Raw genomic sequence first — 18,877 nt, 5'->3', positions numbered from 1 at the left:
GTAGAGGATGAGGTAGAGTTATTTGGTTTATAGGATAAAATTGGAGGGGGATTCCATGGTTTGGTTGTGAAAGGTGTTTTGAATCTGGGTTTAGTTTTAACTACTATCACCAACTCCTTAACATAAGTTTCTTAGAGCTTAGCTTGTTTAATGGCCGTATAAGCATATATGAATTCAGAGCTTTAATCTTGAGATAACATTGCTCACGGAAGGATGAGGGTAATGGTAGGAAAGGTTTTCTCCATTTTGAGCTTCAATGCTTCGAAATTCTCATGGTACTAAAGAACTGTGAAAGTCTGTCTTAGGCTTGTTAGTTCATCCACCACATCATTATTTTCAGTTTCTTGGAAACTTTTGCTAATTTTCTCCAAAAAATGAAAAATGAAAGATTTATATCAATTAAGATGTATATTAGTGCAAGCTCATACACAGTGAATTGATGATAACTTTTTCCAGGAAAAGAAATATAAATCCAGCTTTTGTACCACTTATTTGTCTTGCATTGAAAATAGAGCCCTGCTAGATCTTTTTTCCTCAGGTGCAACTTTGAAAAGTTAGAATATTTCTCACCCAAAGGAAACATTAATATTCAAAATGATGCCCAACAATTGTGGATGCCTTCTTTATATAGCATATGAGCAAAAACAGTTACAGACTAACAGGTCTACATGTGGCTAACAACTTTCACTAGAATCCAAAGGTCTACACAACTTGTAGAAACCTTTAGGAAATATAAAAACAGAATAATCAAACTTTTAAGAAACCTGGACAATCTCATAATTGGTACATTAAGCTTTAATTCTGTGTGACATGTGAATAGAGGGGCATAAACTAAATCTACCAAGAACTCTTAAAACTTTATTTCGAGCAGATACTACTCTGCTTCCAAAATTTCACTTCAATGACTTCTCAATCTCTATCACGAACCGGAACTTCACATCCTTTTTTGTTACCCTTTCAAGAGCTTCATTTGCATACTCTATAGGAACCAACTCTATATTTGGGTAAATTTTTTGAGCAGCACAGAAATCTAGCATTTCTTGTATCAGTTTCGTACCGCCTGTGATGCTATCGGTTGAAAATTTCGTACCTGCCAAAACGTTTGACTGTAAGTATGTAATGTTTCGACAAACAGAGGGGTCAATTGATAGCATCTTTTAATTCACCAGATTTCAATACTATATATAGAAAATGTCATACCCATATCTATAGGAAATGTAAAACCCAAATTAAAACTTGGACTGAATTTGAATATACTTGGGATCCCTACAAGGACAAAAATCCCAGCAGCTTTCATAAGTGGCAAGTATTGATAAAATGGGCAATCACCAGATGACGTGTCCACTATGAAATCAAACGATTTCGAAATAGCCTGCGCGTACATAAACAATTGATCAATATTTTTCTATCTTGCATGCCAACAAGACAAAAAGAAGTGCAATTGTACCTTCATCTGTTCTTGATCGGATGAGAGAACAAAATTGTCCGCCCCAAGCAAACCAATGGCTTCCTCTTTCTTGGAGATGCTTGTGCTAATAACAGTAACCTTGAGTCCGAAGGCCTTCCCGAACTTCACTGCCATGTGACCAAGACCACCAAGTCCTATCACTCCTAGAGATTTACCTGGTTGATTCATCCCATGTCTCATCATTGGATTGTAGAGAGTAATTCCAGCACAAAGCAATGGTGCTGCTGAGGCCATAGGATAACCCTCTGGTATCTTAAAGCAGAACCTGCAGTTTTAACATCATCACCAGCGTAATAACATCTGACTCGATTTCCTAAGTATCAGCAAAGATATTATCGAATAGTTGGTTTACCTTTCATGGACAACAATGAAGCTAGAATATCCTCCTTTTGTTATTGTTCCATCGACATCAATGCAATTAAAGGTCAGAACTGGCACTTTTACGCATTTATATTCTTCCTTATCATTACAATACTCACAATCTCCACATGAGCTAACATAAGTGCCTACTCCAACATGGTCACCAACCTTGAAGTGGCTAACATTTGAACCAACTTCTTGTACAATTCCAACAATTTCATGCCTGCAAATGCAACAAATCACGAATTCCTTAATTCAAGGAGATGAGAATTTTGTGAAATCATAGAAGTATGTTACGCACCCTGGCACCATGGGATACTTTGAATTTCCGTGCATATTCCTACTCCAAATAACATCAGCATAGCATATTCCACAATGTGTAATTTTCAGTGAAACGTCATCTCCACCAACAGACCTAAGTAACATTCAGAAAAAGACATTGTTTTAGCATTCTAAAAACATCTCAGGGAGTGCAAAGGAAGATGCATCAAACATATATATATATATACCTGCGATTAAACTTATAAGGTGATAAAATTCCAGATGGATCTCCAGCTGCCCATCCAAGACAGTTTCCTTCTTCACCCTCGGAACTCATTTATTGTAAATGACTGTTGAATTAATATTCAAAATTAAAGCATTGCTATTAATTTCCTCCAATGGAGATGATACTATTGCTGAAAGATTAAACAAGAATTTTGCAAGTGCAGCGGAAAACTACGGTTAGATTTTCTATAATCAAAATTAAAACATAGATCCAGGAACTTACAGTTAATCTAAGCACGAAGAACACGAAGAACTTTGTGCAGGGACAGAGGAGGCCGAAATTTGCAGTTGGGAGGCAAAAGATAATTAGATTACTAAACCTAATGAATAAATACATGTATCAATTAGGTTTAGGTTAAATGGCTAATATCAAATTAGTCCCTCCTTGGTCCCTAACCATAAATATAACCCTACAGATTATATTTAATTTAATTAGGTCCAAATAGGCCCAATTTAATTACCCCACTTTAGTTGGCTAATTTCTAATTAGTCCCTCCTTGATCCCTAATCATAAATATAACCCTATAGATTATATTTAATTCAATTAGGATCAAATATGCCTAATTAAATAATCCCACATATATATTTATGGCCCTATAGAATTTAATTGCATTATGGTTCAATTAATAATTTATCCTATGCAACCTAATTAATCAATTGATTAATTAATTACATTTGGAAACTTGATTAATTAACCATAACCAATTAAATATCAAATTGATTAACTTGTTAAATAACAAATAATCAATTTATCCCTTTGTTAATTAATTAACAATTAATTAACATATTCCATTCTGATTAAATACATAACATGTATTTAAGATTATACCATTATTCAAATCATAAACATACTCTGTCTGGCAGAATAATTAAAGTACTTCAACCAATGAGAGCATCAATGTTAAGGAAAGTAAAGAACCTCTAAAACACGGCTCACACAACGTGTGAGAACAATAACATGTCGTGTGAGCAAGTGCACCAGCCAGGAAACAAAGCAAAGAATGTCACACAACGTGTCACCCTAGCCACACTGCGTGTTCACTGAGTTTCTATTTCTTCCCAAATAAATTCACATTGCAACACGCCATGTGGACTTTTGAAGCTTCAGCCTGCACGGCGTGTGGGGTTACTTCACCGGCAAGTTTTGCTAGGTTCTGCCTTTTCTGCACATGTTCTATTTATTATTTTACCACTACAAATTTACTGTCTTGCTATTTAGCTTATTTCCTACTTTGCTATTAAGATATTTGTATCCATTCTATCCCTAATGTCTTAAGTGGTGTTAGTAGTGGATTGAGGTGTATCATGTCATTTCTACCCTAGTGTTAAGGATGTATAAAAGCCTCTCATTTTTGTAAAGGATGTAACTTTTATCTAATCAAAATACATTTTCTTCTCCATTGGGGTTTCAAACCTTTGGGATTATTTCCTTCTAGTAGAGTATCTTTCTTTGTTAGTTTAAGATCAAAACTATAAACATCGTTATGATCCGTTTCATCTACACACTTACAAGTTCAAGCGCGGTAAGGCTGGTTGCCTGAATTTTAGAAAAGCACTGATCGCCGACTCAAGACCCTCAAAATTTTGGACAAAATTACCCATTGACACGTCGGTAAAACTGTCGGTGTTAAGCAAAAATTCTTTATTTGCTAACAGAGCAAACCACATGAATTTTTTTTTGCTTCGAAAAAACAAGAAGAATCGATCTACGAAAACGTGAATTCAAAAAGGTTTTTTTATCAAATTAACTCTTAGAGCATCTCAAAGAGACTCTTAGTTCACTCTCTAAAAATAATATAAATAATTGACTTTTAGTGATTTAAGAGTGATTAAGATATACCATCTCCAACAATACTCCTTATTTTCACTCATTATTTATTATTTTATAATTAAAATTATTAATGATTGTTATATTTACCAATAGTGAAAAAAAGAGAGACTCTTTGCTAATAAATTATTAATAAAAAATGAAGTTAGGGGGCACTAAGAGGTGGAGAGAGGCTCTCTATTAATAGAGAGGATGGAGAGGTTCTTAGGATGCGTTTGGTATGACGTAATGCAATGTAATGTAATCAAAGTTGTAATGTAATTAAACTTGTAATGTAATGGAATGGTGATTCCATTACCATGTTTGGTAAAAAAAATGACGAAATGTAATTATCATTACAATACTTATGTTTGCTTAGTCAAATGTAATCGCAAAATTTTATTTACATAATTAAAATCAACAAAAAAAACATGAAAATCGTGAAATTAGTATATAATTTTCCGTGTTTTCATAGTATTTTTTTTACATTTTTTCGTTTTCCATTTTCACCGTTTTTTTCTATTTTCTCATTTTCTTATTTTTCATATTTTTTTTGTTTTTTTTTCGTTTTTAGGTTTTCTAGTTTTTGCGTTTTTGAGAATGATGAGAAGTGAGATTTGACAAAATGAGAGGTTGGATGGAACTTTAAAGATAGAAATTAGGATTACTTGTTGGATGTAATGAGAATTCAATCCATTTGTTTATGTAATGGGGATTACAATAGTTGTTAAACAAAATTTAATCTATGGATTTCTCATTCCATTACAGCAAAATTTTAAAGTGCAACCAAACATGGTAATGACCCTTCAATGTAATGGGCATTCCATTACAAAGCCCATTACATCTTACCAGACGGGCCCTTAATGATTTGAGAAGCCACTAAAAGACTATTGGAGCTGATTTTTAATTCTCCCTCCTCAAATTTTAAAAGCACTTTACCGATATGTAACTCTCAAAATGAATGGCAGGGGTGGGAGATTGAAAATCTCGAACTACCCTGAACTCAGGAGCTCTAAACTGCAAGAACATCTTATTTAATGCAAATAGAAAGAAGACCGCATATGAGCGAGTGAGGGCAGGAGATAGAAAGATAAGTAAAATGGAAGTGAAAACTTCAATTAACCTTACACATGAATAAAGTTGGAAGATAAGTAAAATGAAAAAAAATTGGGGTCATCTGTCAACACTAGCAGACTGGCAGTCGGATATCAATAATAATTTACCCCGCGTTAGGAGAGTGAGGAGTGAACGGACTCGAATATAGTTCTCAAAAGGGGTCTCTCCAAGTTCCAATTGGACTGTCCGTTTCCAGATTGACCCTGGTTCTTATTAGATTGTTGAATATCAACAAACACAACCAAATCTGGATCGAAAACCTGACAGTTTTTTAGTCCGACCGGCAGGACCGTCCGAATCTTGATCTGCTGATATTAGTTTTATGCAAGGGCCCTATTTGGGAATTAGTTGTTAGTTGTTAGCTGATTACATTAACTGTTAGCTGTTAGCTGATTTGACTAGCTGTTTGTGGAGACCTGTTTGGTAAAAATTAGCTGATTGATAATAGCGGTTTGTGCAAAAAGACGAATAAGGGCATTTCTTTTTTTAATACATAAAAATATATTTAAAATAATTAGGGTTAAAGAAGTCCATTAATTTTAATATTGCAAAACGCTAATTGAAAAAGCTCCTTTTAGGAGCTTTTTCTAAATTAGCGTTTTCATCCCAAAACTCTCTCCCAAACCTCTCTCCACCAAACACTCCAATCAGCGGTTTCAGTGGTCAAACCGCTAAAGTTGGTCAAAACCGCTTTTTTTTATCCCAAAACGCTCTTTACCAAACAGGGCCAAGAAGAAGGTAAAATGATTTCTAATGATTTTTACGCGTATCATCCTACGTGGTGTTTCACGGAGATGCACACCACAACACATTTATCTAGTCATGTAACCAATATAAAAAAATTAAAATATGGGATTACCTGATTCATCAGATACCAGATGGAAATGCGCTTCAAGAATAGAATTCGCTCTTGAGCATCTTCTGCTATAACTTATGGGTTAATACATCATCCACAACTTAGCATAAATTACAAAATCGCCACTACATCAACCATTTAAATTTTCTAAGTGTCTCGATAGCCCATCAACTTGTTTAAGACGCTTGCAGCTTTTTTTTTACAACCGAGTGATTCATTGAATATATTTTAAACAATTTAAAGCGTATATTAGGACATTTTAAGCAGGTTGAGTTGAGGAGCTATCAAAATACTTTAAAAATTCAGCACGTCCAATCAAACTTTTTAAACAAGTTTATCTTCATCTTACCTTAATCTAATCTAATCTAAGTATGTAGATGGATTAGATGAAGAACCCAAAAACTATATAACACTGACTGAGGCAGCCCAGTTACTACTAAATTTTTATTGGAAAAAGTACAAAAATAAACTTTGTGGTTACACTTGTTTTCAATCGGCATCCTTGTGGTTTAAAAATTTACAAATTGGTACCTTGAGGTTCATTCCGTTAGCAAACACAGGTCAAACTGACTAATAGTGTTAAAAGTAAAAGGGAAAAGTTAATTTTATCCTTATATTTATTTATTTTATAAATTAACCTCTTTATTATCTAATTATCACAAACAACAAAATAAAAAATAAAACTCACTTACACCATCTTCTCCATCTCTCTTTAATTTCTTTTTATCTACCTATCTATCTCATGTCTATCAACAACCAAACAAACGGCTTAAGGCAAAATTGAATAAAATGAGACAATATAAAGTCAATTGAACTGGCAGTAACCTAGAAACCGTTCTCTTCTCTCCCTCTCCAAAAAATTTCACAAACTGTTCCTTTCCATTCTCTTCAATTTTCACCAATTTTATCAATTAATCTTCTTGTTGATTGTATTTTTCTTCTTTTTCAAGTTGCAATCTTCTATTAGAGGAGGAAGAAAGAAGATTGTCTTCCTTTTTCCTCCTTCCACCGTTCTGTTGTTTTATTTTTCTTCTTTTTTGTTCAATAAATTATAGTTGAATTGCATATATTTCACCAAATCTCTTATTCCGCTTGAATTGCATCGATTGTTTGTTATCTTTTCATTGGTAACTTTTTCTGTTTTAGTAAGAGCAGAAATAGTAGATCTTATACGTAGATGTACATCTACGTGATTGCAAAAGAAATGACTTAGATCCGAAGATTCAGAAGAGTTTAAATGTTGAAGATGGGATTACATGTGTTTTTCTACAAATTTGGTGTTTGAGGAAATATATATTCCATAATTATTTGTTTTATCTGTACCTTTAATGGTCGATTTTGCTCTTTATAGTCGTTTTTTTTACCTTTATGGGTTTTGTAGTAGGCATATCATGTACTTATGTAAGATTTTATTACTTAATTTTCTTGTTGTACTTGATGTTTTCTTATCTATAAAATGATTTACGCACTCTTATCAAAAAAAAAAAAAAAACCTAGAACTCCCAAACCCTAGCGTAGAAAATGCAAAACATTCTTAGCTGAATGCCGCAAAAATATAGAAAGTACACTTATATCCTGTTACAACTTAACTTAGCATAATGAAAACAACAAACAGCACAAAAGCAGCAACTTTAAAGTTGATTTCTTTCTTCTATTAATCTGTTCGATTTTGCATAAACTTTCTTACTATCAACAACAACAACTAAACAATAACAGAAGAAACTACAGTTATTTCCACAAAAATCAAAATAAAATTGAAGTTCCAAAGAAAAAGAAGAAGAATTACCACTGCTTGATCCATTTAACAGCAGGAGCCTTCGATTTGAAAATGGGTCGTCTCTCAAATAAAATGTGGCCAAACTGATTCTCCATCGGCCCGTCTCTTAGAGGTTTGTGAAGTAGTTGAGAATATTTAGGGTCAATTCGAAGAAGGGGAGAGACAGGGACGGAATTGGAAGTAAAGGGGGAAAGGAAAAAAAGAGAAAGAAAGCTCCGAGCGTTTAGGACTCCCGAATCCGGATTTAACCCGCTCGGTACAATCAACTTAGGTTTATTCCAGAAAAGAAAAAAAAAAATGATGTAATTAATTTTTATTTTTTATTTTGGGATTTGTTTGTGATAATTAGATAATAAGGGGTTAATTTATAAATTAATACCGTTAGTCAATTTGGTATGTGTTTGCTAAGGGAATTAACCTTAATGTAATGTACCAGTTTGTAAATTTTTAAAACACAAAGATGTCGATCGAAAATAGGTGTAACCATAAGGTTTATTTTTGTATTTTTCTTATATTTATTTTATAATGACGCCTAACCTAATTATTTCTCGGGTCCATTTGAGCGATCCAATAGCATATTTTGACATACTTTCTTTTCATTTTAACAAATTAAACACTTTCGTCCAATTTGAACAAAAATATCCTAACATTCCCCAACCTCTTTCTCCTTTTTCTTCCTTTCAAATTCATACAACAAAATTCAATAATTCAACCCAATATCTAAGCATATACATACATTATTCAATTTCACGTAAGTATTTTTTCTTCATTTTACATATACATTATTCAAGTACGCACTTGGTTAGTTGAATGCTTTCTCGTTGAACCCGTCATTTCCGATTTCCTCAATTTTTGTCGCATCGATAGTTGCTCCTGTCGTATTTGCGACGACAACTTTCGTCGCAATGCGACAGGAGCAACTATCGATGTGACAAAAATGGAGGAAATCGGAAATGACGGGTTCAACGAAAAAGCATTCAACTAACCAACTGCGTATTTGAATAATGTGTATATAAAGTGAAGAACAAATGAGATGGGGAAGGGTGAATGGAGATGGTAAATCATCTGATGGATTTTTCTTGTGTGCTTTCATCCATGTAGTTTTGAACAATTCTGAGACAATTTTTGAGTTTCTTCTCTGCTTCGCTTCCGAATATTTTTTCAATCCTCCGTAAGAAACCAGAATAAAGAAGGCGTTGTAGTGTTGCTTCGATGGCGGTATCGAAAACAAAAGCAAAAGGATTTTCAGACAAATCAGGAGATAAAGTTTGAGAGGCTCAGGAAGGTGAATTGAAATAAATGTATCATTGTCCAAAGTGGATAAAGGTGTTTAGATCTCTAAAATGAAAGGAAAGTGTATCAAATATGTCAATGAACCTCATAAATGGGTTAGATTAGTAATTACTCTCATCTTAGTAGGGGTGTTCAAAAACCGGACCGGACTAAAATAACTGACCGAACGGATGAATTTCAGTTTTTAGTCTAATAGGTTCGATTTATAATATTGAAACATATCGGTAATATCGGTCGGTTTGGTTTTTTTAACAAAATAACCAAAATAACCGAACCGAACGAAAATTATTGCTAAATCTAATATTCAGCTCTCAATTCTTAATGAATAATATATTAACGGAATAAAGTAAGAAAAATATAAAGAATTATAAATGGAATAAATAAAATATTGAACTTAGGACTACTTATTTCTTTGTCAGATTTATAACTCTTAATATATTATTTATTCCATTTATAATTTAATTCAAACCATTAATTTGAATTCCAATTATAATTCTTAATATTTTATTTGTTGCATTTATTTATTCATATTTAATGTTGATATATTCTATTTTTAGCGTATAAACTTTTTTTATATAATGCTTAAATTACGTAGGGTCAATATATATAATTACTGGTTTTACATATATTTTTTATTTTTTTTAATTTTTAAATAAATGTTATAACCGAAAACCGAACCGAAATACTCGGTTCGGTTAGATTCGGTTTGTAACATTATTTGGTTAGGTTCGGTTTTAATTTTAAATCTTATTCTATTTTTTATTATTTCGATTCGGTTTGATTTTTAAAGCGACCCAACCGATGAACACTCGTAGAAGCTAAATCACTAAACCGGAGGGACGATAATTTTCTTATTTATTATTTTTGAGAAGGCAGTGACAATAATTTAAAAGGTAATATAGACTATACTACATAATTACTTGGAATTTAGTGTTTTTTTTAAATACAACAATAGACCTTATAAAGTGGAACGATATTTACTGGATAAAGAATCGTTTAAATTAAAATGAATATATTTTTTTTTTGAAATAAAGTTTCATTAATGAACCAAAATATGGCAAAAGTTTAACATCGAAAAAGAAATAGAACTTGGAATAACATCAAACAAACAAGGACTAGCATTTTGAGAAGCCGCTCTAGCCAAGGCATGAGCTACTCCATTTGCTTGTCTTCTAATGAAGTGGATAGTAAATCCGTTGTTAGTATTCAAGAGATTCCGACATTGAGAAACCATATCCCCAAATTCAGACTGATCCACTTTATCCGACTCAATAGCATTTGTCAAAATTTGTGAATCCGTCTCAAATAACACCCGCTCATAGCCAACTTCCGACGCCTGCAGCAATGCCCAGGCCTCCGCCTCCCTTACCTCCATCAGCCCCTCCTTAACCACCGATTTAGCACCCTTAAAACCACCATTTTCATCACGGAACACAGCCCTGCAACCAGTTTTTCCAGCAATAGTGAAGATACTTGCATCTGAACAACAAGAAATTACCCCCGCCGGAGGTCTATGCCACAACGAATTGCACACCTGCAGATCAGTAACAGCAGGCCGATTCAAACTTCTTCTCTCTTTTGCCATTTTCCATTCTGCCAAACACCTACTGCTACCAACAATTAAACTAGCAACAGAAATTATAATATTTTTCCAAAGCATTTCATTACGCGATCGCCACCAACTCCAAAGGAGCATCATGAAATTTTCCACTTGCTTCGTCCCGCCTATCCTGCAAAAATGAAAGAAAAACGCAGCAAAATTCTCCACATCATCACTTGCAATATCAATTATAGATTGTAATCCCGCCTCCCTCCACAACTCCTTTACTTTGGGACACAAAAATAAACAGATGCCAAACATCTTCCAAATCCAAAGAGCAGACAACACATTCGGCATCAATGGGAATTCCCCGATTTCGTAGTTTCCAATGTGTTGGTAAGCAATCCCTAACCAGACGCCAATAGAAGTATGTGACCTTAAAAGGCACTTCCGCCTTCCAAATAACCTGCCATAAACCCTCAATATGATAATTTTGATTGTCAGTGATTCCTTCTGTATCTAATCTGTAGGCACTCTTGACAGAATGACATCCATCTTTCGAACCATGCCAGATAAACTGATCCCGCCTTCCACCAATCCTAGGGGCTGATCTACTAATAGCCGTAATATCTTGTTCAGAAAAAATCTCCTGCAACATTTCAATATCCCAATCAATCGAATTTGGTATAAAGAGATCGGAAACTCTCAAATTCTCAAGGCCCTCAACCATCGGAGTGGTAATCTTTAGATAAGGCGAATCCCTCAACCAAGGATCTTTCCAAACATTGATAGATTGCCCATCTCCAATTTTCCATCTACCTCCATTTTGAATCAATAACTGAGAACCCAAAATGCTCCTCCAAATGTAGCTAGGCGAATAGCCTAATTTTGCGTTCATAAAATCCCTATCTGGATAGTATTTTGCTTTGAAGACCTTACTGACAAGAGAATCGGGAGATGACATTAATCGCCATCCTTGTTTTCCCAGCATTGCCAAATTAAAGGCAGTGAAATCCCTAAAACCCAAACCTCCATATTCCTTAGAAATACACAGCCTTTCCCATGACATCCAATTAATCCCGCGTGATCCATCCTTTTTATTTCCCCACCAGAATGAATTTAGCATTCTCTAGAGCTCAACAGCAGTCGAAATAGGTAGCATAAACACACTCATGAAATATATCGGAAGAGCCTGCCCCGCCGCCCTAATTAGCATTGCTCTCCCCGCCTTTGAAAGTGGTTTAGCTCTCCAGTTCTATAATTTTTTCCAAAGTCTATCCTTTAGATGAGCAAAAATCACCTTTTTCTTCCGACCAACAAGTGATGGAAGTCCAAGGTATCGGCCAGTATCAATTGGTTGGTATACTTCTAAAATAAATTGAATCCCCTCCACCAACAAAGGATCAACATTGCTACTGCATAGAATACCCGACTTAGTAAAATTAATAGCTTGACCCGATGCCTCCTCATATATGTTTAAGAGCCTTTTAAGTTCCCTGCATTCCCCAATATCCGCTCGAACAAAAAGAAAAGCATCGTCAGCAAATAGTAAATGTGATACAGCCGGTGCCCTTCTACACACTCTACTTCCATGAATCATACCTCTCTTTTCAGCATCCGAAACAAGAGCTGAAAGACCTTCCACACATAATAAGAAAAGATATGGCGACAAAGGATCGCCCTGACGTAATCCTCTTCTAGGTGAGAAAGGACCCACAATTTTATCATTCACTTTAATCGAATATCTCACAGATGTTACACATAACATAATCCACTAATCCATCTATCAGAAAATCCCAATTTCAACATAATAGCAGCAAGATATTCCCAACTAACTCTATCGTACGCTTTACTGATATCAATCTTAAGAGCAACTTCTCCCTTTTTTCTCCCCACATTTCTTTTCATACTATGAATAACCTCAAAGGCAATAAGCACATTATCATGAATAGACCTTCCCTTAATGAAACAGATTGATTCTCAAACACAATATTAGGTAACAAGCCTTTCAATCTGTTAGCAAGCACTTTAGCAAGTATTTTATAAACAACATTGCAGAGGGCGATAGGTCTCAAATCTTTCATAGAAGAAGGTTGTTCACATTTGGGATTAAAGCAATAATTGAATCATTAAGAGAAGGAGGAAATTTACTAGATTCCAACCATGAGCTACCAGCCTGAAAAATTTCTTTTCCCATAAGAGACCAAAACCGTTGAAAAAAACCGGGATTGAAACCATCCGGGCCCGGAGCCTTGTCCGGATGCATCTTAAACAAAGCCGCTTTAAACTCTTCAATTGTGAACGGCGAACAAGGTCTAACATTATCTTCCGGAGTTACCTTAGTCCTAATTACATCAGTGATATGTGTTGCTGAACAAGTTCCTGCAGCAAACAAATTAGAGAAATAGTCTTTAGCCACCTTGCATAATTCATCAGGATGAGACGCCCAACTCCCATCATCTCGCATTAATTTTGTGATTTTATTCCTTCTACGTCTTCCATTTACAGCAGCATGAAAAACTTTGGTATTAGAATCTCCCTCCCTCAACCATTGTATTTTAGCTCGCTGCTTCCAATGATCTTCCACCTTGAGAAGTCTATCAATCAGCCTTAGGCGCACCGTCTCAAATTCCACAGCCGCACTTCTTGTCTGGAGTACTCTGAGCTGTTCAAGGCGAGTCGAGCAAGCCTGAATTTCCTCTTTCTCATTTTTTAACAGACTACGACCCTGTCTTGCTAATGAATCTCCCAAAGCCGATAGTTTATCCAACAACGGCCTACCCAGCGAACTTGCCCAACTCTGAATAACAGATCATTCCAAAGCATCTTCCCTCAACCATTTATTCTCAAACATAAACAATTTACAAGATCTGTTGTCAGACTCTAGATTTGTCCGTAATAGAATAGGGCTATGGTCAGACAAAGGTGCCATTGTATTGACAAGAGAGGCAAAAGGGAATTTTTGTTGCCATAGTGAATTAGCCAATACCCTATCTAACCTCTCCTGAACTTCATTCTCTTTTCCTCTATGCCTAATCCAAGTGAATTGATAGCCCGCCATTGGAATATCAAACAAATCACAGTCGTTTACCACTTCTCTGAATCCCTGATAGCACAAATTAGGATGATCATTTGTCCTTTTTTTATCTTCTGTGGATAATAGATCATTGAAGTCTCCCAATATAGTCCATGGGAGCAACGATGCCGAAGCAATAGAACGAATAAGATCCCATGAAGCTCTTCTACGATTCCTTTCAGGGAACCCGTAAAAACCAGTAACTCTCCAGTTGCCTCTAATCGAATCCGCCACCTCCAAATCAATATGATTATTTGAGTAAGATAACAATGTACAATCTGAAGCCTCTTTCCAAAATGCACAAACCCCTCCACTATGACCCGTACAGTCAACAGAAAAAACACCCCTCAAACTTGATCTTATTTTTCAAGAAATCAATACGCGATTTATAAACCAAAGTTTCAAATAGGAAGATAACATCTGGAGTGTGAACCCTTACAAGTTCACAAAAAAACTGGAACTGCCCAGGCACTCCCCAATCCACGGCAGTTCCAACTCAGAATTTTCATATGGATAGGCAGACCCCTTCTCTCGGGCCTGCCGGTGAACCATTTTTTGGAATGGACTCCATTGCTGAAAATTGACCATCTTTCTTCCCTTGTCCCACCACAGTCTCTACAGTGTCACAGACCATTAAACTTACCGATTCACTCCCATCTCCTGTCATAAAGCGTCTCCGTTTCCTATCATCAGGAATAACAAGAACCTCATTCTTACTGTTAATATCATCAGCTATTTGGTCTTCAACATACAAACCCCCTCATGTTCCAAGATTATGAGCTAACAGTGATAGGTTCAGTGCACTCGAATTAGTTCTACTAGCACGTTCCTGCCAGCTAGAAATTTCCTCTTGTTCCTCCCTCAACCATCTCTCCCCACCCATAGTATTAAACCGTCTGTTTGGTGCCCGTATACTAGCATCCCAATTTCTCACAATCGCATCAAGTGGTTGTTCAAAAAATCTAACACAATGACGATCAATATGACCAATCAAACCACATATGAAACAAAATGTAGGTAGCTTTTCATACTTAAACAAACCTACAATCCAATTACCACCAGCCCTATGAATCTTCTTTTCTTTCTTTAAAGGTTGTCTAATATCAATATAAACACGAATTCGTAGAAAAGTTCTTTCAGCCGACCATTTATTTTTATCATCAAAAGATATAAAAGAACCAATGTAATTCCCTAATGCCTGAGATATTACATAGAAATGAATATTAGTTATTACTACTTTAAAGATGAATTAGGGGTCTGAGATATAATTTTAGATTAGGTCAAACTAATAAAATCAGTACTTTTTGCATAGAAATGAATATTAGTTATTACTACTTTAAATTAAAATGAATATCTCAGACCCCTAATTCATAAAACATAGTTCTTAAACTATATGAAGAACATTGATTTTCTTAGTTGAACATTATATAAACTAGTACTTGATATAGTTGTAAATAATTTTTCAAATCTGAAGTTCGATATAAATTTCCCTTCTTATTTTACAGTTATATAACCTTCTTTTTTATTTTAATATTTTGAGATTTTTACCCTTATTTTTGTCAAATCTATAATTATTTTATTGAGTTAAAAAAACATTTTATGCTAAAACTATTTTCATTTTATCAAATATATCTTGAATTATAAGATAAACTTTAAAAGGTCAATTACATGAATATCATAATTAAGTACAAAATTACAATTTAGTTATATCACTAAATTTAATTCTTAATATGTCATTATTCTCTATATATTATGATTTTGCACCATAATTTAAAAATTCTAGATTCCAATTCATAATTCATAAACCCTAGAAAATATATTTTAGACTTCTAATTTATAAATTCTAATCCTTAAAATATATTAAAAGTACTGATTTTATTAGTTTGACCTAATCTAAAATTATAACTTGACATAGTTGTAAATTGTTCTTAAAAGATGAATTTCTATGTAATTTTCCCAACTCTAAACCCCTATCTTGTAAACTTTAATTTCTAAACTATAATAAAAATAATAATTTACTAAAATAACATTTCCCTGATTTCAGTTCTAACTATTAAAACTCAATAATAATTTCTAAAAAAATACTAGTAAGTTACATATTAGTTATGATTAGAGTAACTAATTCTAATTAACTAATATTATAAAAAGAATTTCTTAAAATGTCAAATACATAAAAACTAAAAATAGTTTTAGCATAAAATGCTTTTTTAACTCAATAAAATAATTATAGATTTGACAAAAATAAGGGTAAAAATCTCAAAATATTAAAATAAAAAAGAAGGTTATATAACTGTAAAATAAGAAGGGAAATTTATATCGAACTTCAGATTTGAAAAATTATTTACAACTATATCAAGTACTAGTTTATATAATGTTCAACTAAGAAAATCAATGTTCTTCGTATAGTTTAAGAACTATGTTTTATGAATTAGGGGTCTGAGATATATTTGTAGGGTTTAAAATTTATGAATTGAGGTCTAAAATTTATAAATTAGAACATAAATTCATACTTTATTTCTGATATATAGAAAACAATGACATATTGAAAATTAAGTTTTGTAAAATAATTTAATTGTGATTTTATAATCAGATATGATTTTGGAAAAATTACATGGAAATTCATCTTTTAAAAAATAAAAAATTTATTGAACGCAATAAAACCTTATTTTTCCGGTAATTATGTTGTAGAAATATAAATAATGTTTAAGAATAAATATATTTTGTGGATATAAGAAGGATAATTCTGTCAATAACAACTAACTACAAACAGTTGTTTATGAAAAGTTCCAAATAGGAGCTTTTCGTGAAACGCTTCAAAATGCTGCAGTTTCCAGAGAAAATGCTAAACGATGCGGCTATATTTCCTGCGATTTGAAGTGAAACGCTAAATGCTCATGCGAAAAGCTGAAACAAACACACTCTAAATCACTAAACCGCAGGGACAATAATTTTGTTATTTATTATTTTTGAGAAGGCAGGGACAATAATTTAGAAGGTAATATAGACTATACTACATAATTACTTGGAATTTAGTGTTTTTTTTTAAAATACAACAATAAACCTTACAAAGTGGAACGATATTTACTAGATAAAGAATCGTTTAAATTAAAATGAATATTAGTTATTGCTGCACTTACATTAAACAAAGAAAAATTACATCGAACCCATAACCTCAACAGTTATAGATAAGCTCTATACTGTGAACATATACTATGAACATCTAGTCATAGTTACAAAAATTATAATTAAATTATAAAATCTAATCCTCAATATATCAACATACAGATAAATCTATTTTTTATATATCATAATTAAAATATACATATTTATGCCGTAATTTATAAATCTTAAACTTTATCAAATATATCTTGAATTATAAGATAAACTTTAAAGGGTCAATTACATGAATATCATAATTAAGTACAAAATTACAATTTAGTTATATCACTAAATTTAATTCTTAATATGTCATTATTCTCTATATATTATGATTTTGCATCATAATTTAAAAATTCTTGACTCTAATTCATAATTTATAAACCCTAGAAAATATATTTTAGACTTCTAATTTATAAGGGGGCGTTTGGTTTGGGGTCTTTAGGAATGGGAATGGGAATGGGAATGAGAGGGTTTCATTACCTTTGTTCTTGTTTGTTTACAAAAAAAACTCATTCCCTTTACCCACTTTAGGTTAAGCCATTACCCCACTTTAGCCTTTGTTTGGAAGTTTGGAGGTTAATGGAGGTGAGAGTTAAAGGAGCTAATGGAAAGGGAAGGGAAGTGATGGAATGGAAAGTTAAAAATTAACCTTGTTTGGGAGTTTATAGGATGTAAATGAGGTTAAATGTTTAACCTTGTTTGGAAGTTTAAATATGAAGGGGAAGGAAGGTTAAATTTACACTGCAGAGACAAGAAATTTTAAAAAAGTTTACGTTACTCCCATTAACCCCCAATTTGGAGGTTAGAGTTTGGAGGTTAGAGGAAGTAAAGATTTAACCCCATTAACCTCCATTTACTCTCAAAAAATAACTCTCAAACAAGGTTAACTTAATACTTAACCTTCCATTACTCCCATTTACTCCCATTAACCTCCTCCCAAACAAGGGCTTAGGTTAACCCATTACCCCATGCCCTCTAGGGAATTGGATTCCCTTTACCTCATTCATTTTCCTAAACATATCCAAACACATAGGGGAATTAATAGTTATTCATTTCATTTCCTTTAGTTTCCTTTTCTTGATTCCTTTTCCCTTACCCCATGTGAACCAAACGCCTCATAAATTTTAATCCTTAAAATATATTAAAAGTACTGATTTTATTAGTTTGACCTAATCTAAAATTATAACTTGACATAGTTGTAAATCGTTTTTAAAAGATGAATTTCTATATAATTTTCCCAACTCTAAACCCCTATCTTGTAAACTTTAATTTCTAAACTATAATAAAAATAATAATTTACTAAAACAGCATTTCCCTAATTTCAGTTCTAACTATTAAAACTCAGGTAAAGGCTATGCTTACAAGCCTTATTTTGTGTGTTTTCACCATTGGATTAATTTTATACTCCATCATCCAATGGTGAAAACACACCAAGTAATGGTACTTTGTTAAAAACAAAGCAACCATAGAAGGCACCTTAAAACTCAATAATAATTTCTAAAAAAAATACTAGTAAGTTACATATTAGTTATGATTAGACTAAGGCCTTGTTTGATAAAATAAAAAAGCACTTAAATTAATAGATTAAGTACTTATTTAGTTTAAGTGTGTTTGATAATAACTTTTTATTAGGCACTTAAATTATTCCATTAAGCTATTATCCACTTAAATAGGTAAGTTAATTTTTTTAACTTAAATTGAGCACTTAACACGCTCAGATATATTGTTTGATTATGTTTAAAGCTATTTACTGTTATACCCATGATTTTTTTTTGGTCCAGAATCTATCTACTTCCTTCTTTTTCTTTTCTCTGTGCAACATATGGTTTCCCCTTTTCACCTTTTTTTTTTCAGATTCTGTCCATCTTTTTTTTTTTCA

The 18,877-nt window shown here is 33.2% G+C and overlaps 1 protein-coding gene across 9 annotated transcripts; it reads right to left on the bottom strand.

The window, feature by feature from the left end:
- Positions 1-588: 588 nt before the first annotated feature.
- On the bottom strand, positions 589-8,159 carry LOC136210886 (probable cinnamyl alcohol dehydrogenase 1). Of its 9 annotated transcripts, XM_066002322.1 has the most exons (10): positions 7,940-8,159; positions 6,157-6,218; positions 3,294-3,537; positions 2,598-2,627; positions 2,338-2,439; positions 2,130-2,243; positions 1,821-2,051; positions 1,448-1,733; positions 1,201-1,372; positions 589-1,090 (listed from the first exon to the last, which is right to left on the bottom strand). In XM_066002322.1, exons 5-10 carry the CDS (start codon positions 2,424-2,426, stop codon positions 894-896), a joined length of 1,089 nt encoding a protein of 362 aa, XP_065858394.1. In that variant the 5' UTR covers positions 2,427-2,439; positions 2,598-2,627; positions 3,294-3,537; positions 6,157-6,218; positions 7,940-8,159; the 3' UTR covers positions 589-893. The 9 variants fall into 9 exon arrangements, with proteins under 9 accessions (XP_065858394.1, XP_065858393.1, XP_065858391.1 ...); XM_066002321.1 differs by lacking the exon at positions 3,294-3,537 and having other exon boundaries at positions 6,157-6,221; XM_066002319.1 differs by lacking the exon at positions 3,294-3,537 and having other exon boundaries at positions 2,598-2,694.
- Between the last annotated feature and the right edge of the window lie 10,718 nt (positions 8,160-18,877).

Source organism: Euphorbia lathyris, chromosome 1 (genome assembly GCF_963576675.1).
Source record: "Euphorbia lathyris chromosome 1, ddEupLath1.1, whole genome shotgun sequence".
NCBI classification, from domain to species: domain Eukaryota; kingdom Viridiplantae; phylum Streptophyta; class Magnoliopsida; order Malpighiales; family Euphorbiaceae; genus Euphorbia; species Euphorbia lathyris.
Note: the sequence above shows the minus strand (reverse complement) of the source record. Positions and strands in the feature narration are given on the sequence as shown.

Excerpts from the sequence above, each read along its gene's own strand:
- LOC136210886 (XM_066002321.1), bottom strand. The coding sequence starts at position 2,426 with ATGAGTTCCGAGGGTGAAGAAGGAAACTGTCTTGGATGGGCAGCTGGA. Across the intron at positions 2,052-2,129 it reads AAGTATCCCATGGTGCCAGG|GCATGAAATTGTTGGAATTG; the intron begins GTGCGTAACATA and ends TTGCATTTGCAG. Across the intron at positions 1,734-1,820 it reads TTCATTGTTGTCCATGAAAG|GTTCTGCTTTAAGATACCAG; the intron begins GTAAACCAACTA and ends TTAAAACTGCAG.